Raw genomic sequence first — 25,463 nt, forward strand, 5'->3', positions numbered from 1 at the left:
GTATTAACCCCCGCTAGCGCCAATAAAGGGTTAATACCGCCCGCAATGCGCCTCTGCAGAGGCGTATTTCGAACGGTTTTACTCCAGTTTCCCATTGTTTTAAATGGGAAGGAGTGATGAAGGAGCGGTATACACACTGCTCCTCTCACCGCTCCAAAGATGCTGCTTGCAGGAGATTTTTTTCTCTCCTGCCAGCGCATCGCCTCAGTGTGAAAGCCTTTGGGCTTTCACATTGAGAAGGCTGGGCAGGAGTTTTTCAGGTGGTATTTAGGCGATATTTTTAGCGATGTACCGCCTGAAAAACTCCTCAGTGTGAAAGGGGTCTAAGGGAAACCGGCAGTGAAGCCTTTCAACTTTTTCAGCCAGTTCCATATTGCACATGCAAGGAGGAGGGGGCTGAACTTCCATGGGACCTTTCCCTCTCCCCCCGAAAGGTGCCAAATGTGTCAACACTATCACTGCCCACAGAACACCTGCAGTTACTGGGGCGGTCTATTTAAGATCTATCAGTCATTTTAGTTATTGTAATGATTAAGCACAAGATGTTTGTGTGAAACGTGTCTACGTGACCTCATGTTGGTGTCTTTGGTGTTATCACTGATCACTTTGAACAATAAAAGGCAATCGGAAATTCCTGGATGTGCAGCCATTTCTTTTCTTATTAGGTGGAACTCCGCTTTAAGTTTTTATAAGTTTTAAGTCCTATACGTTTTTTTACAGCTATACCACACAGCACAACCAGGAGAATAACTACGCTTTCTTTGCAGGGCTGGACTGGGACAAAAATTTGGCCCTGGACTTCATCCAGACTGGCCCACTTTGACAGGTCTCTCCCATGGTGGCCGGACAACTCCCACACCCCCCACCCCGGCCACCCAAGCCCCCTCTCCCCCTTCACTAGCCGTTCTACTTTATTAGATTATTAGAGTAGAATGGCTGGTACTGGTACTCTTATAGGCAGTACCAGTGGGGAAGCTAGACATTATTTCACCCAGGGCAAAGAATCAGTTTGGTGCCCCCCCTTATGGGACAAGATTAGGCAGAAGTGAGAAACTCCCAGGCCATAGCTGTTGAGTCAGCTATCTGTCCCCTCCCACATGCTCCTCTGTCATCCCCCCCGCTCCTCTGGTCCTCCCCCTGCTTCTTTGTTCCCCCCAGGTGAGCACTGCGGGAAGGAGGTGAGCGATGCGGTAAGGGTGAGGCAGAGGAGCGCAGCGGTCCACTGTCACTGAAGCCGGCCCACTGAGCCATTGGCCCACCGGGAAACTCCCTGTAGTCCCAATGGCCAGTCCATCCCTGTTTCTTTGTTACGGTTAAGGAATGCGGTAGTGTCATCTCTCCACCCACAGCCTACACATAGTACAGTGAAGGAGCAGCAGAAAACTGATGAGGTAATCTCTATGCTCATTCTGTTCTTTCCTACTTTGAGCTTGTCCTTGCCAGCCAATTTGCAGTACTACTGATTGGTTCTCTGGCCTGCCTGCTTTTCTTCCAGTCTCAGTGCTGCTGTACAAGTGAAATATACTGAAATCAAGTCAAATTGAGGTATTTACACTAGCTGAATTAAAAAAATGCATTTATTAAAGTATTAGGTAAAACATAGTTGCATTAATGTGTCTTTTATAAGTGTCTAGAGTTCAGCTTTCTTATAGTTATTGTCTGTCAGTAGGTTTTACTTACCTAGACAGTTGTGTCCATCGTGTGCCAATCGAAATCCATCATAACACGTGCACCTGTAGTTTCCAGGTATGTTTATACACTCGTGTACACACCCTGCATTATCATCCCGTTCACATTCATCTACATCTAGGAAAAAAAATAAACAGAAATAATTACAAATGTGTAACAAATGAATTCACAGAGCTATGCCTTTACTGTTAAATAAATCTAAACATACATTATAGGGTTATTTACTAAGGCTGGAGAGTGCAAAATCTGGTGCAGCTCTGCATAGAACCCAATCAGTTTTCAGATTTTATTGTCAAAGCTTAATTTAACAAGCTGAAATTAGAAGCTGATTGGCTACCATGCACAGCTACACCAGATTCTGAGTGCACTAGTTTTAGTAAATCTCCCCCTTAGATTGGTGTACATTTTTTTGAAAGTCTTCTAAACTAGAAACAAAGCATATGTACGGGTTATCTGGACAACTGAATCACTGCAGCTACCCAAGTAGCTGGTCAAATCATTTGCTATGATGGTAGCAGGGCTCAAGTCCTGCGGGAACGCGTGGGAAAGGAGTTCCTGCACTTTTTTCACAGCCGGAACGCAGTTCCCTTTGCAGGACTAGAGCATCCGAGAGCAGCCAAGCCGCCCGAGCCAATCCTTCACTAAGCGGCGATGCCCAACTTGAGTCACTGACAGGGGCAGGCGAACCTTAGTAATCCTTTATGTTACTATCCGCTTCCTGTATATGGATTCATCGGGTAGTGTGCGGGTATTCCCTCACTTCCTCAATGCCGCAATGTCTCCTGGGAGCTTTTGTCATTGTTCCCAGGAGACATTGCGGAGGTCTGCCGCGAGTTATCGCGGGATTTAGAAAGAACTTGCTTCTAAACATGCGGTTTAGTAATTATGCATATGAGCGTATCATTTTTTATTTATTTTTTGGTGGGGGAGTGGATCTTGGGTGGGTGTTCCCACACTTTTTTCCCCAGGACTTGATCCCTGGTTGGTAGGACAATTTCTTGTAGGCCATAAGTCTTAATCTCAACATACATAGATTGGTTGCACTCTGTCCTGAGCTCATTTTACTTATACTTTTATAAAAATCAAAAAAGAAATTGCGCTATGAACTAAATGTAGGCAAAAACCAAGTTGAGTTAGAGCAGCAACTCCACTGTGAGATACTTTACACAGTAATGCCACGTACACACCATCGGTTCGTCTGATGAAAACGAAACGATGGATTTTTTCATCAGATAGCCGATGAAGCTGACTTTCATCAGTCTTGCCTACACACCATCGGTTAAAAATCTGATCGTGTCCAATGCGGTGACATAAAACACAACGAAGCGCAGAGAAAAATTAAGTTCAATGCTTCCGAGCATGCGTCGACCTGATTCTGAGCATGCGTGGATTTTTGACCAATGGATTTCCCCACAGACGATCGTTTTTTTCTATAGTTTTTTTAACCATACGGGAATTTTAAAACAGGTTCTATTTTTTTTCTCCGATGGGAAAGAAACAGATGGGGCCCACACACAATCGATTCGTTCGATGAAAACGGTCCATCGGTCCGTTTTCATCAGATGAACGGATCGTGTGTACAGGGCATAAAACTTATATTACATCAAAATGAAAATTAGAAGTGATATAAAACATATGTGGACCAAAACGAAAAAAAAAATACAATTTCATGTAAAAAAACACAAAGTGCAATGTGCAAAAGAAAAATCCTCCTCAAATATTCTTAACACCTTCCCACCCAGCCTATAGCAAAATGATGGCTGGGTGGCGGTTTCATTGTTCTGACTGGACCTCATATGACGTCCATCAGATCAAGCCACTTGTGCACAACCTGGGGCTTGCAGCACAGCGATCGGTGATGACGTAGGCTCTTTACCATGCGATCAGCTGTGTCCAATCACAGCTGTTTACAGTGTAAATTAGCACTCCTCTATTCACGCTGACAGCACATGAGTAGGGGAGAGCCAATAAGCGACTCTCCTGATGAGGGGGTCTGCGCTGATAATCAGTGCATTGATTATCAGTGCGGTCTCATCAGCGATGCCTGCCAGTGCCCACCAGTGATGCCCACCTGTGCCCACCAGTGATCCCCACCTGTGATGCCAATCAATGGCCACCAGTGGTGCTAATCAGTGGCCACCAGAGGTGCCAATCAGTGCCCATCAGTGATGGCAATCAGTGCCCATCAGTGCTGCCTGTCAGTGCCTCCTCTTCAGTGCTGCCTATCAGTACCGCCCATCAGAGCTGCATATTATTGCCTCCTCATCAGTGCCACCCCATCAGTGCCACCTCATCAGTGCAGCCTCATCAGCGCACATTAGTGAACGAGAAAAATTACTTATTTACACAATTTTGTAACAGAAACTAAGAAAAGCTAATTTTTTTTTACATTTTGTTCAACAAAAAATAGAAAAACTCAGTGGTAATTAAATACCATCAAAAGAAAGCTCAATCTGTCTCAATTAAAATGATAAAAATCTTGTTTGGGTACAGCAGTGCATGACCGCGTAACTGTCATTCAAAGTGCGACAGAGGTAAAAGCTGAAAATTGGCCTGGGCAGCAAGGGGGTGAAAGTGTCCGGTATTGAAGTGGTTAAGGCTTTTTTTCTGGGGGAACTTGGGGGAACTCAGTTCCACCACCTCTGGCTCAGACCCTTTGGTGCCTGCTCACCACAATCCCTTGTAAACACAGAAATCTGGTTTCTGTGTTTACAAGTGACAGCTCTGCACTCTGTGTGTAACCCCCTGAACTCTGCATTCTGTATGTAATGCAATTCTGGTATTTAATGCCCCTTTAAGACCCTTCTACTGTTTTTGAAATCTGAACAGGGTCGTGGTTGAGTTCCTGCACCTATTTTCTGAGAAAAAAAGCTCTGGTTAAACATATGATAAACCTCTATCACCAATTAGAAAAGAGTTCAAAACCTGAAGCCACAACCCAATTGGAAGAATGCACGCTTATCGGCTAAAGTGTGACCCCCTAATTAAAGAGATGTCAACTGAGCTTTCAATCGGGCAACCAGCTCTTGATCACCATAAGGCAACTCCTTCATCTCCCCACTGGCCGGTAATTGTGACTGGTTTAGTAAACATATTTCATGAGAATATAAAAAAGAGATGCTCTGATTACATAAAATATTATAGGAAAATGTATTTGTTGAATAAAATTATACTTGGTTAAATTCAAAGCACTTTAAAACAAATCCTCGCTGGCTACATAAACAACACCCACACTTTTGGAAACTCGCAATGACATCAGCATGTCGCTCCACCCACCGCGTTTCTTCCCATGTGATGCTGTGCCATCGCTGTTTATATCCACTATGTAAAATCCAAGCCTTGTCATGGATTGATAGCAATAACTATTTGGATCAATCCCATTGCTGCTAGCCAGTGACTCTCTCTAGGGGTAATTTGTATATTGCCAATTTATTGTTTTATTTTAAACTAGCTGAATACCCAGCGTTGCCCGGTCTTCCTATCTTAACCTTTTGGGGAGGAAAATCATAGTAATATAAATATACCCATCTTTTATATAAGGGTGTAGGTAAGGGTTAATTTAACTGTCATATATTTTTATTTGGCATATAAGTAATATGTGTAGCAGGTATTATTATTATTATTATTATTATTAATATTCCATTTTCATTATTGAAATATCTCCAGGCGTACAGAACTTATGTGGGAACATACATTTCCCATTGATTTGAATGGGACTTTAAACAAAAACCCGACCCTCACAAATGGGGGTAGTTAAAGTGGATGTAAACCCCAAATTTTTTTTTTTTGTTTTTGATGTTACAATGTAGAGTGTACGATTCCCTATCATCTGTGCCCAGTCTTGCCACACAGAGTTAATCCAGCGCTGATCAATCCTCTTTTAATGTTCAGTGAAAATTAACAGAATTCCAGATAAAAACTTGCCAAATTATAAAGTCTGTTTCTCTGTTCTTGCTTTGTGTTACAGGTTATTTACATATCCTGGTAATATACAATGAACTTTGGATCACCTCATATTATGATAAACATAACATAACATATGATAAACATGTCCAAGCTCTAGATATGTAAATAACCTGTAACACAAAGCAAGAACAGAAAAACGGACTTTATAATTTGGCAAGTTTTTATCTGGAATTCTGTTAATTTTCACTGAACATTAAAAGAGGATTGCTCAGCGCTGGATTAACTCTGTGTGGCAAGACTGGGCACAGATGATAGGGAATCGTACACTCTACATTGTAACATCAAAAACAAAAAAAAAAAATTTGGGGTTTACATCCACTTTAACTACCCCCATTTCTGAGGGTCGGGTTTTTGTTTAAAGTCCCATTCAAATCAATGGGAAATGTATGTTCCCACATAAGTTCTGTACGCCTGGAGATATTTCAATAATGAAAATGGAAATGATAGGAAATCTTATACTCTACATTGTGACATCAAAAACAAAAAAACTATTTTTTGGGTTTACATCCACTTTAAGGGATAAATTAACTATCCTATAGTTTAAGTGGACATATAAGTAACATGTGACCAAGTGTTATCGAAATATCTGCAGCCGTTTGGAAGTTATGAAGTAACATGTATTTCCCATAGAGTTGAATGGGACTTTAAAGGAAAACCCCGACCATGGCAAATGGGGGTGGGTAAGGGTTAAACCACCTATCCTATGTTTGTTGCTGACATATAAGTAACATGTGTGCCAAGTTTCATGTTAATATCTTTAGCCGTTTGGACGTGATGCTGGAACATACATACATACACACACACACACGTTGAGTTTTATATATATAGATAACCAATACCATGGAATGTTAATGATTTTGAGCATTATAGTATTCTGTTATAAAGTGCTTACAGGGATTTTAACACATTTTTGGTGATTTGGATTCTTTATGTATCCAAGTTATAAATATTTACTTGCATATCAATTATATTATAATTTTTGACCCTTAGATGGCCTCAGTGGTTGCTGCAGCTCCTTGATTTTTAATTAATAGCATTGTATGCGTGAATACATCTATATATATAAAACTCAACGTGTGTGTGTGTGTATGTATGTATGTTCCAGCATCACGTCCAAACGGCTAAAGATATTAACATGAAACTTGGCACACATGTTACTTATATGTCAGCAACAAACATAGGATAGGTGGTTTAACCCTTACCCACCCCCATTTGCCATGGTCGGGGTTTTCCTTTAAAGTCCAATTCAACTCTATGGGAAATACATGTTACTTCATAACTTCCAAACGGCTGTAGATATTTCGATAACACTTGGTCACATGTTACTTATATGTCCACTTAAACTATAGGATAGTTAATTTATCCCTTAACTACCCCCATTTGTGAGGGTCGGGGTTTTTGTTTAAAGTCCCATGCAAATCGATGGGAAATGTATGTTCCCACATAACTTCTGTACGCCTGGAGATATTTCAATAATACCTGGTACACATATTACTTATATGCCAAATAAAAATATATGACAGTTACATTAACCCTTACCTACACCCTTATATAAAAGATGGGTATATTTATATTACTATGATTTTCCTCCCCAAAAGGTTAAGATAGGAAGCCCGTGCAACGCCGGGTATTCAGCTAGTTACCTATACTTTCCGCTGGGGGGGGCCTGGCATCTTGTGGTGCTTTACATTTACATTTACCATCATTGGGGCCGAGATCAGTTTAGTCATACATGGCTGCAGTGTACCCAAACAGAGGCTTGGTTGTGGGTTGAGTAGTTATCATTCTAATTTATTATCACGCACAACGAGGATTGGTGTTTAAAGCAGGTCATCCATTTTGCAATCCATGATGAGGCTTGGTTTTACATGGTGGATATAAACAGCTATGGTGCAGTATTTGCGGGACGATATCACGTGTAATGAAACGCATAGGGCGGAGCAACATAGCATCATCGCAAGATCCTGGAATTGCGGGTAATGTTTATCTGGCCAGCGGCGATTTGTTTCAAAGCACTTTGAATCTAACCGAATGTAAGCGTAATTTTATTCAACTAATAAACTTGCTAATGAGGCTTTACACTATTAGGGATTCTCTTTTTTATATTTTCATGAAATGTGTTTATGGGGTGATGCCTGATAAGAACTGGTCACAATCATCCACCAGCGGAGCTGGAGGAGTTGCCTTATGTTGATCCAGGGCTAGGTGCCCAATTAAAAGCTCAGTTGACTTCTCTTTAATTAGGGGGTCCCACTGTAGCCAGTAAGCATGCATTCTTCCAAATGGGTGGTGGCTTCACGATTGAATGCTCTTCTTATTGGTGATGGAGGAATTACCACATGTTTAACAACATTTGAACAGAGAAAATGAGGACTTTTCTTTTGCATTTTTTCACGTGAAATATATATATATTTTTTCTTTTTCTTCCACATATGTTTTATATCAGTTATAATTTTCATATAAGCGTGACTATTTTGATGTAATTGCTTTATACTTTTACTTATAGCCGGCAAGTGCTGATTCAGCAGCAAAAATCCAACAAAGCGGTTGTACAGAAGTCAGTCGGTAAATTGACTTTTGTACAGCCACCTTGTCCATACATAAATCTAAATCAGTCCGATCCCTGCTGAACTGGACAAAGTTTAATCCATGCATGGCCAGCTTAAGTGATGCTGTGCAGGAGATTCCCTGAAGCTGAATTGGAAATTTTGACTGGGGAGTGAGGAAGCATTGTTAAGACCCATACACACGATCTGACTTTTTGGCAACACCTGTCCGACAGACGTGTTTTAATCGTACAATCCGACCATGTGTATGCTCCATCAGACAATTGTTTTCGGTTTTTCATCAGACAAATGTTCGCCGTGAATGCTCTCAAACCTTTTGCCAACAAATGTCCGATGGAGCATAATCCCATCGTGTGTACACAAGTCCATCGGACTAAAGTCCAAAGTAGAAACACGCATGCTCAGAACCAATGCTAAAGATCAGACAACAATAGCAGAAGTTGCCCAAAGGGTGGCGGTAGAGAGCTGAAAAAACACGTGATTTGGTGAAAGTTGGCTGAAAATTTCCTGCCGTGTGTATGCAGAACAAGTTCACGGCCAACGCCCATTCGGATCAAAATCCACGGAAAAGTCTGATGGAAGTCCGATCGTGTGTGTATGAGGCTTAAAAAACATAACAGTAGCAAATACTTAAGAAGAATACTTGCTTAGACAATAACTGTACAGCAGAGCTGTAAAGTATAGATCTGTAAATTGAACCTATTAGGCCTCGTACACACGATCGAGTTTCTCGGCAAAAACCAGCAAGAAACTTGCTGGGAGATATTTTTTTGCTGAGGACGTGTGTACATTTTCGTCGAGGAAACTGTCGAGAAACTCGACGAGCCAAAAAGAGAGCATGTTCTCTATTTCCTTGACGGGAATGAAGAAGATTGGTTTCTCGACAGCCTAACAAGGAACTCGACGAGCAAAACGATGTGTTTCGCCCGTCGAGTTCCTCGGTCGTGTGTACGAGGCCTCTAACTCTGCAAATTAAGTGATGCAAACCGAACACCCAGATGCTTTTTTTTAATAATAATTACAATTGCTTTAGGTTTACCAGGACTCATTGTTAAAATACAGTATTTGTACCCAACGTCAGACCCGGCATCACAACTGTATCATCAAGGCAGACATAGTCATTCATGTAGAGTAATTTTTTGTTCTCAATTCAGAGTAGCTCATCCATGCTATGAGAGATAAGAATGGCCACACACATTCTGAATTCTTTCATTTGTATAATGCCCCGTACACATGATCGGAATTTACGATGGAAAAAGTCAGACTGACTTTTTCCATTGGAAATTCCGACCATGTGTATGCCCCATCGGATTATTTCCATCGGAAATTCCGAGGAATTCCGTCGGAGTTTAGATAGAGAACATGGTGGGCTAGATTCACATAGATTAGCAGATCTTTAGATCTGCGTAATCTATGTGATTTACGATCCGCCGTTGCAATTTAGCGAGGCCAGTGCAGTATTCACAAAGCACTTACCTCGAAAATTGCACCGTCGGATCGTAACTCCCCCGGCGGAATTCAAATTCCGCGGCTAGGGGGAGTGTACAATTTAAATCAGGCGCGTTCCCGCGCCGATTTAACTGCGCATGCGCCGCCGGCGAAATTACCCAGTGCGCATGCTCCAAATGACGTCGATAGGATGTCATTGTTTTCGGCGGCAACGTCAATTGCGGCCATCCGTATTCCAGACCGACTTACGCAAACGACGTAAAAATTTGAAACTCGGCGCGGGAACGACGGCCATACTTAACATTAGCTACCCCTCATATAGCAGGGGTAACTATTCGCCAGAAAAAGCCGAACGCAAACGACGTAAAAAAAAAACGACGGGCGGGCGTTCGTTTCTGAATCGGCGGTTCTCTTCATTTGCATATCCGACGCGTAAAAGACCGAGGCGACACCTAGCGGCCGGCGGGAGATTGCAGCCTAAGATCCGACGGTGTAAGTCACTTACACCAGTCGGATCTAAGGGAGATTTATGCAGAACTGATTCTTATGAATCAGTCGCATAGATCCGACCGTCGGATCTCAGAGATACGACGGCGGATAAGGAGATCCGCCGTCGTATCTCTTTGTGAATCTGGCCCGTTCTCTTTTACTCCGATGGATTTCCGTCGGAATTCCGATGTGAATTTTGTCAGACAAAGGTCCGACCGTGTGTACAGGGCTTGAGTCTGTTTTTGAAATCCTTTAAATCAGGTTACTAGAACAGGCGGGCACTAAGGCATTAGCAAATGCAATGGGCAGTCAAGATTAAAAAACCCATCTGTCTATTTTTTATGCTTCTAATATACCTTTGCAATGCTTCCCATCCCCTGTGTATCCAGACTTGCATATGCACTTGTATGACCGAGGGGTGTTTTGGCAGATGGCATCTATGTGGCATGTGTCTGTTCCTTCCACGCATTCATCAACATCTAAAAGAAAGGAATGATAATATGTTGACAACACGGTTCTTCCAAGTGGCACATCAAAATGAATACAGCTATGTGGAAGAGTTCTATAAGGGTTGTTGTATCTCTACCTACACGATGATATAGGTTTTCAGAAATACCAGGGGATAGATATCTATATGTTATACGGAATGTTATTGGGAAGGATAGTGGCATGTTTTGACTTTTTTATATATTGAGAACTGTTAATTGCTTTTATAAGAGAGTTCACACAATACTTATACTAAAAATAAAGACCGGGGCCCTTGTGACTTATACATTTATATTTATATTTATGTGATTTTCTAAATTAAGCCACAAACGTGTAGAGGTAGCCAGTATTGGCAAACAAAATATTTTTTCAATTATCAGTTTGTAAATGGAGGCTTGGTTTACTTTTTACCCTTACCGTACTGCCCTAGGCACTGGGCCATAAGTGCCAATATGGCACTCTCAGCCATGTGCATACAGTGCTTAAAATAATGAATATACACAGAGAATGGTACACAGAGAAGTGAAGCACAGCTAAGAGAAGAAAAATGAGTATCACTTGAATGTAAGGCATAACAGGGCATTGAAATATAGTAAAGCAAAAAGCCAAAGGAACTGCTTATGAGATCAGATTTAGCTGAAAGAAATGTCTTTTCATGCAGTACAGTGAGAAGGAAGAATCAAATGGTGGGTCATGAAGATTACGTTTTCCAGTTATCCATGCTTGCACTACAATACATTAATGGAAGAAAGAAGCAGCAGGGAATATTGAACACAACACAATAAATTCCTGACTCTTTTTGGTAATAGCAAAATCTTTAGCTGCAATGATACATGTAGAACATTCCCAGCTCTAACAGTAATAACAGTACCAAAAAGCGCTGACTCTAGAGGTAATAACAGCACCCCAAAAATTCCTGGATCTAGCTGTATCAACAGTACCTTAACTTTGCAGTAAAATTAGTGTCCAATATTCTTAGCCCTTTGATAACTGTATATATATATATATATATATATATATATATATATATATATATATATATATGATGCAGTGGTAATAATGAATGCATTCGCTTAAAATATAAAGCAAAAATCCCTTTACCCATATTTAATATTCACTGCTTGAGCAGTAACAGTGTTTAAACTCAGTGGCACCAGTGGTAGTAATAGTGCCTATAGTTGCTCTCTCTTGCTGTACTTATGCCCATCCTCATTGGTTTTTAAAATAATAATAATATTGCACTATGTTCCTTGGATTGTTTCCCGCCCCTCCAAAAAATATACCACTAGGCGCTACTGAATTACAGGCATAGGTATGGTCCCATCTTGGAACAATGTAACTATATATATATATATATATATATATATATATATATATATATATATATATATATAGATAGATAGATAGATAGATAGATAGATAGATATCTATATATACACTGAGAAAAATTATAAACGCTTTTGTGTTTGTCCCTATTTATCAACGCAAAGATCTATAACTTTTTCTATGTACTGTACACAAAAGGCCTATTTCTCAAATATTGTTCACAAATCTGTCAGCGTGATTATTGCACTGGTGTGCCTGAGACAGGCCCCAATGAAAGGCCACTCTAAGGCTGCTTGGGCGGCGTCGGCAGTAAACCCCTGCTAGTGGCCGAAAAAGGGTTAAAACTACCCACAAAGCGCCACTGCATTTCAATGGGCAGGAGCGGTAGAGCGCATCGCCTCAGTGTGAAAGCCCTCTTGCTTTTTTTAGGCGATTTACAGGCGCTATTTTTTGAAAAACGCCCAAGTGTGAAAAGGGGTCTAAGGCTGATTTCACACTGAGCAGCGCCGGGCAATTTTTAGCGGCACTTTACCATTGTTTTTGCTGCGCTTTAACTCCTGTTAGTGGACGAAAAAGGGTTTAAACTGCCCGCAAAAGTGCCGCTGCTGGCAGTTCGGCGGCACTGCCCATTGATTTTAATGGACAGGGACGCTTTAGGAGCGCTTCAAAGATGTGGATAGCAGGACTTTTTTTACTGTCCTGCCAGCGCACCGCTCCAGTGGGAAAAACCGCAGGCTTTCACATTGGAGCGAAGGGAGAGGCGCTGTGATTGCCCGAATCTGCAAAAACATCACTCCTGCGCACAAATGTGCGCGGGAGCTGCCGGTCGCGGCACATGCCCTGCAGAAACGGCACCAGCGGCCGTTTCTTCAGAACACATGACATTGGCGGCAGCGTTTATAGTAAATATCTCCTTAACGGCCCAAGTCTAGGAGATATTTACAGTACCCACAGGTAAGCCTTACTATAGGCTTACCTGTTGGTACAATTCAAAAGGAAGACTTTAGATTTGTCATGATCTAAACACCCCTGCCATGCAGCATGGCCAGGTCGGAGACCTTCTCTTGGAAAGTACAGTTGGAAGCGGTTGAACTTCTGCTTTTTTTTGTACCCATAACTACGGTTACTGGGACAGCAATAAAAGCCTTTCCCCCAGTCAATCCAACCTAAATGTTTTGTCCTGGCGTAACACCTTACTAACACTGTTTTACTGGCAGAGAACACAACAGCTTTTACTGGTAGATAGAAGAAAGCAAATATCCAAGATTTTTAAATGGGTTTTTAATACATATAAGCAATCCCAAATTAAAAGACTCAGATTTGAAAACACAAACTCAATAATGAACTTTTAAAGCTTACAGAGTGGTTATTGAACTCGAAAAATACTTTGTTAATTCATGACCTATGAGCTGGCATATACATTAAGCAGCAGCAACTAGCAAGTCTGTCATTGGTCCAAGTGGTAAACTTAGTGAATATTGCTAATGCACACTGATATTCTTTTTGTGTAAAACAGGCAAATGATAACAGTGATTTAACATGGTCCAACTTGCTGCCTCTCACATAGAATTAAAAGAGTATGGACAAATCAGTTTTGGTCATACGTCTCTGGAATCCAAGAGTGCACTAACTTTTACACTCTTGTGACCCAGAATCAGCTGACTAAGGTCGAAAGCCTGCTGTCAGCTAATGTCAAAGGGCTGTTCAAGGCTCTGGAAGGATCCCAACCATATTGTCAGGATTCGCCCAGATTGACAGCTGGAGTCATCTTGCCTGCCCCTTCTCCAGCCCAACCCTTCAGTGAGCATTGGACTGAGGCCCCGTACACATGACCAAGTTTCTCGGCAGAATTCAGCCAGAAACTCGATCGGAGCCGTATTCTGCCGAGAAACCCGGTCGTGTGTACACTTTTGGCCGAGGAAACCGACGAGGAACTCGTCGAGCCAAATAGAGAACATGTTCTCTATTTCCTCGTTAGTCAATGAGGAAACTTGGCTCGCCGAGATCCTCGGCGGCTTCACAAGGAACTCGACGAGCAAAAAGATGTGTTTTGCCCGTCGAGTTTCTCGGACGTGTGTACGGGGCCTGACAGTCAATGCTCTCCACTCCAAAGGACCAAGAGCTGAGCAATCAGTGTCCATGTGATCGCTCAGTTCTCGGGCTTAGAGCCAACAGGAGACAGCTGCAGCATCAGATCGATGCTGCAGCATAGAGGGGAGTATAAAATGTATATGATGTTAAGATGTGTGGCGCTGCCCTCCACTCAAATCGTGGTATGGATAGAGAAGTGGATAAGTGCTACCGTAAGTTAATTTATAATAATGTTATTAATAACTACCATCTGCATGTGGGTAATTGTATCCAATCTGGTAGTGAACCTTCAAAGAAAACTTTTTACAAAATAGTGGTGTCAGGTGAATGCCACCTATAACAAGTGGTTAATGTTCAATCAATACTCCCTTTAATACCTTTAAAGGGAGTATTTAAAGGCATCGCCTCAGAAGAAGACACTTGACGAAGCGTACGTAAGGTACAGCTATCTCACACGCAATACGTCAACTTCCGGTCACCCAGAAGTCTGAGCGGAGGAGCAGCAACCTGGCATAGAGCGAATCAACACACTCACTGTCGCCTACCACCCCTGCAGGGGTACCTGGATCTGGTGAGTGGGGTATCAAAAGGGGGAGCAGAAAAGTCACCTTGATATATACACTTAGGATAAAGTCTTCATAGGACACCGAGGACAATCACAAACGTCACCTTACTGGAAGATCTAGTAAAGTTATATTTTTCCTTTTTTAATTATTTTATGAATATTGGACACTGCGGCTGAACTTATATCTACTCAGTGTAAACTTTCTTTGTGGATTTGCCTATCAGTGGATACGTCTTGCATTTTTTGGGACATTTACAAATCCCCACCTGGTGGGGAAGGATACATATTTATTCATTTACCTTTCATCCTTCATTGCTCACAGGTGTATGTTTTGGATGCACAGCTGTTTTGATATATAGCACAAGTTGTTTTAATATCTGGTTTCGTTTTGGATTCACTTAGGGCCCTTTCACACGGGGCGGACCGTTTCCGGGCTCCGCTTTGCTCAGCGGGGATCGCTCCGTCGATCCCGGCTGATCAGGCAGATGACAGGTCGGTCTCTGCACACTGTGCAGGGAACGACCTGTCAGAGTGCCGGTCTCCCTATGGCGGATCAGACGACGACGGAGTCTGTTGTCACCCAATCCGATCCGCCAGACATATGGAAAATAGGGTTTTTCTCTGTCACACTTTGGCGGATTGGAGGGGGTCGGATGTCAACGGGCATGTCACCGCTGACATCCATAGGAACACGGAGCGCCCGTTCAGGTCCGCCCAAAAAACTGGCAGGCGGACCTGTCCGCCCGTGTGAAAGAGCCCTTAGGATTTAGTGCACTTGAGCATTTACATCTAATACACACGGGTTGCTATCACCCATAGAAGGGGCTTTTTCGTTTGGATCACTTTTTTAGGATATTTACCATAGTTTTGCAACTTTGAGGAAAAAACCTGTTCTAAAGGGAGTATTGATTGAACATAAACCACTTGTTGTACACACCTCCATTGCTGACTGGCCCCCAGGAAGAGCGACCCGAGCACCAACTCGCTCTTCATAGGTGGCATGCAGCAACGGACTTCACCTGACACTACTATTTTGCAAAACGTTTTTTTGAAGGTTTTTTTTTCAGATGGTTGTTATTAATAACATTATTATAAATTAACTTACGGTAGCACTTATCCACTTCTCTACCCATACCACGATTTGAGTGGAGTGCAGCGCAACACATCTCAACATCATATACATTTTACACAATTTAGATCCCTTCTTTAGGGACCTCCAGGGGAGGCAGTAGCCCAGGAATATTTCCTAAGCGCGAATCTAACAACTATAAATAGGTGAGCAGAGGCGGCTCTAGGCTTTGTGAGGCAAGAAAAATGGCTGCAGAAAATGCACGGATCTAGCACACAGGTGATCAGCACCACTTCCAGGGCACCCCCCTCACCCATCAGACATATTCAGCCAATGCAAGAAGGGGGAGAGAGGGAGAGGTGAGAAAGAGAGAGGGGTAATAGAGAGATCTGATGACGCAGACATTAGTATTGATCACAGGCAAATTAGGCGGCCGCGAGGCCCCATGTGAGTGCGAGGCCTTAGGCGACGGCCTAATTTGCCTAATTAGAGAGCCCCCTCTGGAGGTGAGTATGTCTGTTTGCTTTTTAAATTACCCCAAACTTCTCCTTTAAGTTCCACTAAGGCCAGCCATAGACGGTTCAAATCTTGTGTGGTTCAGCAGGAACCGGCTGAGATTCAAACTGTTTGTGAACAGGCTGAATGTACCAAGTTGATCACACAACCAGCCTGCTGATAACAATAATCACTGTCTCTTTTGGCAGGGATGGCTTCCCCTGCTCACCCCTGCCAGGAGAAGATAATGGCTCGGCAGGAGAGTTTCACTGTCTGTGCTGATGGGGGAATGGTGCAAACTTCTTTCCTGCAACCCATGGTTGCACGAAAGAAATTTGCATCGTCTATGGCCTGCCTAATGCCGCGTACACACGATCATTTTTCCGGGACAGGACAGTATAATGAAAATTACCCCTTTTTGGAAAGAATACAGTCCAAAGTATTTAGTAAGAGGCATGGCAAGTTTTTTGAAGTTATAATTTTTTTGTCATGCTTTTTTTGGGAAAATTAATATATATTTTTTTTTTTACATACTGTCACCAGTACAGTACAGCATCATCATATTACTAGTGTGGCGGTGTAACACATTTTTGGTTTTCTTTATTACATTTTTTCTTTTTTTTGCCTAACACATTGTGACCAGAGCAATATAATGTTACCATAGTAATGTTATACTACTCTAGGGAAGTGATCAGGATTTTTTTTCATTACTCATTATTACATTGCTATAAGTAGGCATTTTACTGAATGAAACTGATCATTGGTTTGTTTTGTTGTTATTAGCAGTGATTGTTATGGTACAGATGGGCTGTGATTTGCCTGTCTGTCCTATTGTGATCACATTGACCAATCACAGCTACCGACACAATTGTATACAATGAATGGCATGAAAGGAAACCATCCATTGTTTACAACTGTCATGTGACCTGCTGTGATTGGTCACAGCAGTCACATGTTACCGGCAGCAAGCCAGTACACTGATCAGTCATCAGCTATGTCTGATGCACAGAGCCTGTAACAGAACACACCACTGCATGGCCCCACACTTTCTGAGAGCATGTCATATAACATCCACTCAGAATGGTAAAACCACTGCCCGGCCATCATTCTGCTATAGGCCGGGCAGGAAGGTGTTAATGGGCAGTAAATTAACTTGTAGCTGCAGGTACTGCGGAGCAACCATAAAATATTAACCACTTGCTGACCCCCGTCCGCATATACTGTATACTGTGGCAAGGCTGAGCAAACTGATGTACTGTACCTGTATGTCGGTCCATGCATGTGGATGTGTGGGTGCGCGCACCGTGATCGCGGTACAGAGAGGCAGAATGGGGATCTGCTTATGTAAACAAGGCAGATCTCTGACAGGGGACAATACTGAGATCTGCTGTTCCTAGTGATCAGGAACAGCGATCTCTGTGTTGTCCCAGTAAGCCCATCCCCACACATTTAGAACACACCCAGGGAACACAGTTAATCCCTTGATCGCCCCCTAGTGTTGCCCCCCTAGTGTTAACCCCTTCCCTGCCAGTGTTATTTATACATTGATTAGTGCATTTTTTTTAGCACCGATCACTGTAATAATGTGACTGGTTCCCAAAAAGTGTCACTTGGGGTCAGATTTGTCAGCTGCAATGTCGCATTCCCTCTAAAAATCGCAGATCACTGCCATTACCAGTAAAAACAATGAAAAATAAATAAAAGTCCATAAATCTATCCCCTTTTTTGTAGACGCTATGGCCCGGATTCAGATAAATTTGTCTATCTATCTGCGGGCGTAATTTAGGGCGCAAGTTCCGTATTCAGAAAGAACTTGCGTCCTATGTTACGGCGGCGTAACGTATGTCGTCTGGCGTAAGCCCGCCTAATTCAAATGTGTTTGATGTGGGCGTGTTTTATTTAAATTCACTGTGACCCCATGTATTTGACGTATTTTACGAACGGTGCATGTGCCGTTCGTGAAAAAATCCCAGTGCGCATGCTCGAAATTATGCTGCAAATCGTCAATGCTTTAGACGTGAACATAACTTACGTACAGCCCTATTCGCGAACGACTTACGCAAACGACGTAAAATTTTCAAAATTCGATGCGGGAACGACGTCCATACTTAACATAGGATACCCCTCATATAGCAGGGGTAACTTTACGCCAGAAAAAGCCTAACGCAAACGACGTAAAAAAATGCGCCGGGCGGACATACGTTTCTGAATCGGCGTATCTACCTAATTAGCATATTCCTTGCGTAAATATACGGAAGCGCCACCTAGCGGCCAGCGTAAATATGCAGCCTAAGATACGACGGTGTAAGAAACTTACAACGGTCGGATCTTAGGGAAATCTATGCGTAACTGATTCTATGAATCAGTCGCATAGATACGACGGCCCGCAATCAAAGATACGACTGCGTATCCAGAGATACGCCGTCGTATCTCCTTTCTGAATCCGGGCCTATAACTTTTGCAAAACCAATCAATATGCGCTTATTGCGTTTTTGTTTACCAAAAATATGTAGAAGAATACATATTGTCCTAAACTGATGAATAAATTAGTTTTTATTATATATTTCTTTGGATATGTATTATAGCAGAAAGTAAAAAATATATATTTTTTTTTTCAAAATTGACAGTCTTTTTTTGTTAATAGCGCAAAAAATAAAAACTGCAGAGGTGATCAAATACCACCAAAAGAAAGCTCTATTTGTGGGAAAAAAAAGGACATAAATTTTGTTTGGGTACAGTGCCCCATGACTGCGCAATTGTGAGTAAAAGTGACGCAGTGCCATATTGCAAAAAATGGCCTGGTCATTAAGGGGGTGAATAGAGGCAGTAAATTAGTAGGTCCTCACCCCTTTTTTCTCTGGCACAGGGGCACTTTCAGACAGACAGCTTTTTAATGTAAATACACAGCACAGCTTTTTAATGTAAATACACAGCAGAGGGTCGAAATTCATACAGTATATATTTTTTTCCACTTTGTATCTCAATTATTTCTAGCCTACTACTATTAATCGGAATGAGCTTGAAATTTGTAAACTTACTTTGTAAAGACCACACATAGTGAATACATGACATATTTACTATGCCCTAGTGAGTAGGCACTGCTATGTCACACATTTCACAGAGCCTGCCTTCTGAACTACAGAGGTGCTGAGAGAAGGGGTTTCAGGAGGCAGAGTCAGTACAGGGATCACTGCTTACATGTAGCATGGGATATACAGTGTATAGTTCTTAGAAATTAAATTAAAAAGCAGAAGAGAAGCTGCAAAGCATGAAGGGAATAAAGAAATTGCAGAAAGAGATGACCAAAAGACCAGCTGAACTGACAACATGAAAGAGTTTTCCAGCCAATCTATTTTGTTTATAAAATATAACTATTGTATGTATTGTAATTATAATGCTGATGTTATAAAATAAAGTGCTGTAACCATAGAACTCCTTTAAAGTGATTACAAACTTAAACGTTTTAAATGTTTTTTTACCCCAATGTATTTTCTGCATTAAGGTAGCCCTCCCTGGACCCAGTGCTGTCCTTGTCTGCAGAGCTGCCTGCTTTCTCTTCCTGGTCTCACAGGAAACAGCGGGAGCCATTGGCTAATGCTTTCTGTGAGGAGAGAACGGTGGTGGTGGTGGGGGGGGGGGGGTTCAGTGGATTTGTTGCACGTTGTGTCTGTGGATGCACACAGCCTGGCTCGGGGGCGTGCCCACACAGGTGCCCCTTAGCAAGCCTTGTACTGGGGGGGCATCAGCAGGGAAGGAAGAGTGGTCAGCGCCAGCGGGGGACTCCAGAAGAGGAGGTAAGGGACTGCTTTGTACAATACCATTAAATAGAGCAGGTAAGTATAACTTCTTGTTTATTTTAATAATAAAAAAAATAGCCTTTACGCCAACACTGTTCTAAAACAAACTGCAGCCTAAATTAAAAGTCTCTATTGTGATCTTTGGAGATGAAATACTCCACAATTCTTGATACTACAGAGCACTGCACAGTCACCTCTCCGCAAATCTTCTTGCTGAGCACTTCTTCTATGCATGTGCACAAAAATCTTCAGTCATTTCCATGAAAAGCCCTCCATTGTTGGGACATACAGTATGGTGTTTCTATGGGAATGAATGGAGATAGGAATTGTTGAAGAGCTTAGAATAGGCTAAGTCACAGATAGGACAGGCAGCAGAATGAGCTAAAGTGGCTAAAAAACACAACTGTGGTACTTTTATAATGAAGTTTGAAAATGAATTTCCCCACAAGATATTGCAGTTACCAAGGTCAGTGAGGGCTTACTGTAAAGCTTATTTGAATTTCCATAGCCCTATCACAGGTTATTTTAGATTGTTTTAATCCAAACTCTTTTATTAATATGAAAGAGCATCTGAACAGTACAAAGACATAAGTCGTTACATAGTTACATAGTTAGTCAGGTTGAAAAAAGACACAAGTCCATCTAGTTCAACCATAAAAATAAATAAATAAAAAATAATATCATACAATCCCATATACCCAATCCTATACCCACAGTTGATCCAGAGGAAGGCGAAAAAACCCAGCAAAGCATGATCCAATTTGCTACAGCAAAGGAAAGAATTCCTTCCTGATCCCCCGAGAGGCAATCGGATTTCCCCCCGGATTAACTTTACCTATAAATGTAAGTACCCACTTATATTATGTACATTTAGGAAAGAATCCAGGCCTTTTTTGAAGCAATCTACTGAGCTAGAATAACATACTATAAGCTCAGAACAAAACTAACACAACTGATGCACTAGTTGGGTGAAACAATTCAGGCCCCTTGACAATGGAGCCATACTAACTTAAATTTGTCAGGCCTAGTACACACAACCGTTTTCCTCGACAGAATCCATCAAGAAACTTGGTGGCAGAGCTTTTTTGTCGAGGAAAACGGTCGTGTTTATGTTTTTCATAGAGAAAACTGTTGTGGAACTCGATGAGAAAAAAAGAGAACAAGTTCTCTTTTTCCTCATCCGGAGTCTCAATTTCCTTGTCTTGTTCCTCGTCGGGCTGGTTTTCGACGAGAAACGCGTTCGTGTGTATGCTTAGAAACCCGCACATGCTCAGAAGGGTGGCGCCAGTGGAATGAAACTTCCCCTTTATAGTGTCGTCATACGTATTGTACGTCACCGCGTTTGAGAACGACTAGATTTTGTCTTGACTGTGTGTACGCAAAGAAAGCTTGACAAGATTCTCGACAAGCCTAACAAGGAACTCGTCGAGGAAAACTATGTTTCATTTACAACGAGTTCCTCGGTCGTGTGTACGAGGCCTAAGAGTTTATTCATTACTAACTGTGGAGGAGCAACTCCTGGAGTATACAAACAACTCTTCCAAATAAGATAAAAAATTGTGCTGCGCATTTCGGTGTCAGTAAACCAATTGTTCTCTAAGTAGCAGAGAATGAACACAACCCATTTCTTTTTAGGTACTGTAGATGATATCCAGAACCTAGCAATTAACGTTCTAGCTAAGTAAAAAAAATCTAGTTATCATAATGTAGACACCCTTTAGGCACACTAATGGTGTTAGAGGTACAGGTATTTGAGAGTGTGTAGAGATGGTCTGTAGGACCTCAGTCCAATACAGCTTTGAGCTTTGGGCAACGCCAGATCATGCATATAAAATCACCCCTATGTATTGTACATTTGTGGGATAGTGGCATATCTCTCAGGCCCATGTCAAACAAACTGGCAGATGTACGATGGGCTCTATGAAGGATAAACAACTGTGAGTGCTTATGTGAGGCTGATAGGGATGTAACAGGAATAAATTCTAGGGTCATGTATCATTGATTGCCATCAATGTCTCCTATGTCAGCCACCCAGCGAGCTTTGCATTTCATCAAAATGTGAACCTGAATGGAGGACAACAAGACCAGATATATACGGGATATCAAACCTTTATGGACACTGGATTGCAAGACTTTAGTCACTAAAGCTGAACTAGATACTGTTAAGTTAAGTGTTTGATTTTGGGTTTGCAGTGCTTGCCTGAATTGAAGATATTGGTAACATTTCTCGGGGGACAATGAGAATTCAGTGCATAAGCGATCATATGCCTTAAGGGTAGTACCACTATGGGGGGAAAAAAGCAAACACCCCTTTTGTTGCCATGATGAGAATCCCTGCAATTTGCAAATTTCTGGAAAATTGTGATTATGCCATGGGGGGGTAAAATCCAGGGGGCCAGTAATATTTAGTGCCTCTTTAGAGGCCCTTCGAACTTTCTTAAGGAGAACTGTTGTGGGAGAACAAGGGGGAAGGCGCGGTAGGTCCATCTCCAGGTGGAAGCTAGCAGGCAAGGTACAGTTTGACAAGGTTACCAATTGAGCTATAGGGTCTGAGGTATTACAATGTCCCCAACCAGCAAACTGTTGCATTTAGGAAGACAGAAAATACATTCTGGAATTCAGGACTGCCAAATCTCCTCTATGCTTACTATTTTGCAGACAATTTTTTTTTTTTAAGATCATTGGTTGATGTGTGGATTGTGTCCCCTTCTGTTAAAGTGGTTGTAAACCCTCTCATATGCTCAGTGAAGAGAATAGCTTCAGGTGATATACAGAGATTATACAAATCCTCCTACATACGTTTTACTTGTTTATCTGAAGTCGTCTCTTCGCTACATCTCTTCAAAAGTGCAGATTAGTGATACAAATCCTTCTGCATCTGTGAGGAGCAGAGAGGAGGGGTGGAGAGCTGCAGTTACACTGTGTGAGAGTTGATTGGAGAAAAGGGACACACCCCCCTTCACACACAGCACTCATAAATGAATAGGCAAGCTATTTGCTGAGCTACCTCCCCATTACAAATGTCGGGAACACTTTCAGAAGTGACACATGCTGATAACAGAGGAAGGAAGCACCAGAGAGACACAACTCTTGGAGCTTTGGAGATAGACAAGTAAACACTACAGATATACTGAATATACTTTGGTCGGATTTCCTGACTGAGGCTTACAACCACTTTATGGTGCAGTGGAGGTGCAGTGGAAAGTATATGACGCAAGTATCCAACAATAAAGAGTGTGTGCATATTATAGGCAGGACTTTGTATTAAAGAGGCCGCTGAGTAAACAGCAGTTTCACTCTGTATATATCGAAGGTTTGTATGGTTGGTTTCCAGCACAGACACTACTACACCAGTCCTTAATGGTTAAAATATAAGAGCGAAGAACAAACTGAATAGGTAATAAAACCGTATCAGTAATCTAGGACTTTTAATGGTGTGTCGTGTCATAAATAGGTGAGCAATGAAACAAGGTACAGAAAGATATATAGAAAAATATCAAAATTTATTATAAATACATGAAAACAAAATATATAAAAAATACAATGATTAAAATCATTGATTGCCCTGTGATAGATAAGATGCGACAAGAATTAGATGAATGGAACAGCTGATCGCCGACATGTTTCGCACATAGCGTCTTCTGGGCACAGCAGTCATCTAAGACACACTCTTATCTGATAATATGTAAACAAACATGAATTAGTTACATATACTTTTTACAGGGTATACACAATACATTCATGTAATTTGATAGTAAGCTCATAACTAACAAGCGTAAATCGTATAGGTACATGCTCACCAGCAACTGTGGAATGTCGAGCAACGCCAGCTGAGACACAAGAAGCAGGACCGAGGGAGGTTGGAAAGATGCTCACCGGGCAAGGGCGCGCCTAAGCAGCACCTACACCCCCTGCGGGAGTCAGATCCGCAGGGTTCTGGGTGATGCAGTACCCTTGGGTAGGTTGCAGATATTTGTAAAGTTGAGTAATTGGATCTATAAAATAATAAAGTAGCTAGTATAGGTCATGTATATAGACATGTATATATACATGAAATATGTTACCACAGTCACCTAAATGTATAGGACTGTGGTGTTACTGATGGGATATAATTACCCCACCAGTACTACAATTAAACAATGTATAAAAAATATATAGAAAATTATATAGCATACCTACTCTTGTAATTTAACACCGTTTGAATTCGTATTGGGCCATAGTATTGAATTTAAAGCAAAATGACCAGTAGGGAGGCGCTGTAGTACCAGATCTAGTATAGAGAGGAGGTAGTCCCACACCTAAATGATAAATGGTAATTTGCATTACTGCAGGTATAGTGCAAACAAACGACCAACATTTGCATAATTTGCATTGCTGCAGGTATAGTGCAGACAACCGACCAATATAGCAATTCGCTTCTCCCTGTGTTGTGGCTAGGCAAGCCTAGCCACAACACAGGGAGAAGCGAAGTGCTATATTGGTCGGTTGTCTGCACTATACCTGCAGCAATGCAAATTATGCAAATGTTGGTCGTTTGTTTGCACTATACCTGCAGTAATGCAAATTACCATTTATCATTTAGGTGTGGGACTACCTCCTCTCTATACTAGATCTGGTACTACAGCGCCTCCCTACTGGTCATTTTGCTTTAAATTCAATACTATGGCCCAATACGAATTCAAACGGTGTTAAATTACAAGAGTAGGTATGCTATATAATTTTCTATATATTTTTTATACATTGTTTAATTGTAGTACTGGTGGGGTAATTATATCCCATCAGTAACACCACAGTCCTATACATTTAGGTGACTGTGGTAACATATTTCATGTATATATACATGTCTATATACATGACCTATACTAGCTACTTTATTATTTTATAGATCCAATTACTCAACTTTACAAATATCTGCAACCTACCCAAGGGTACTGCATCACCCAGAACCCTGCGGATCTGACTCCCGCAGGGGGTGTAGGTGCTGCTTAGGCGCGCCCTTGCCCGGTGAGCATCTTTCCAACCTCCCTCGGTCCTGCTTCTTGTGTCTCAGCTGGCGTTGCTCGACATTCCACAGTTGCTGGTGAGCATGTACCTATACGATTTACGCTTGTTAGTTATGAGCTTACTATCAAATTACATGAATGTATTGTGTATACCCTGTAAAAAGTATATGTAACTAATTCATGTTTGTTTACATATTATCAGATAAGAGTGTGTCTTAGATGACTGCTGTGCCCAGAAGACGCTATGTGCGAAACATGTCGGCGATCAGCTGTTCCATTCATCTAATTCTTGACGCATCTTATCTATCACAGGGCAATCAATGATTTTAATCATTGTATTTTTTATATATTTTGTTTTCATGTATTTATAATAAATTTTGATATTTTTCTATATATCTTTCTGTACCTTGTTTCATTGCTCACCTATTTATGACACGACACACCATTAAAAGTCCTAGATTACTGATACGG

The 25,463-nt window shown here is 41.7% G+C and overlaps 1 protein-coding gene across 4 annotated transcripts in view; it reads right to left on the minus strand.

Moving 5' to 3' along the window:
* The window catches only part of SCUBE3 (signal peptide, CUB domain and EGF like domain containing 3), a 159,336-nt gene that overhangs the window by 110,411 nt on the left and 23,462 nt on the right, over positions 1 to 25,463 (minus strand). For 3 of the 4 annotated variants that reach the window (XM_040337786.1, XM_040337785.1, XM_040337788.1), the window contains exons 2-3: positions 10,517 to 10,639; positions 1,681 to 1,806 (exon numbers count right to left, since the gene is read on the minus strand). In XM_040337786.1, coding sequence (XP_040193720.1) covers positions 1,681 to 1,806; positions 10,517 to 10,639 — 249 coding nt within the window. The remainder of the gene's footprint in view (positions 1 to 1,680; positions 1,807 to 10,516; positions 10,640 to 25,463) is intronic. The other variant, XM_040337787.1, reaches the window with a different exon arrangement.

This window comes from Rana temporaria, chromosome 2, assembly GCF_905171775.1.
Source record: "Rana temporaria chromosome 2, aRanTem1.1, whole genome shotgun sequence".
Classification (NCBI taxonomy): Eukaryota; Metazoa; Chordata; class Amphibia; order Anura; family Ranidae; genus Rana; species Rana temporaria.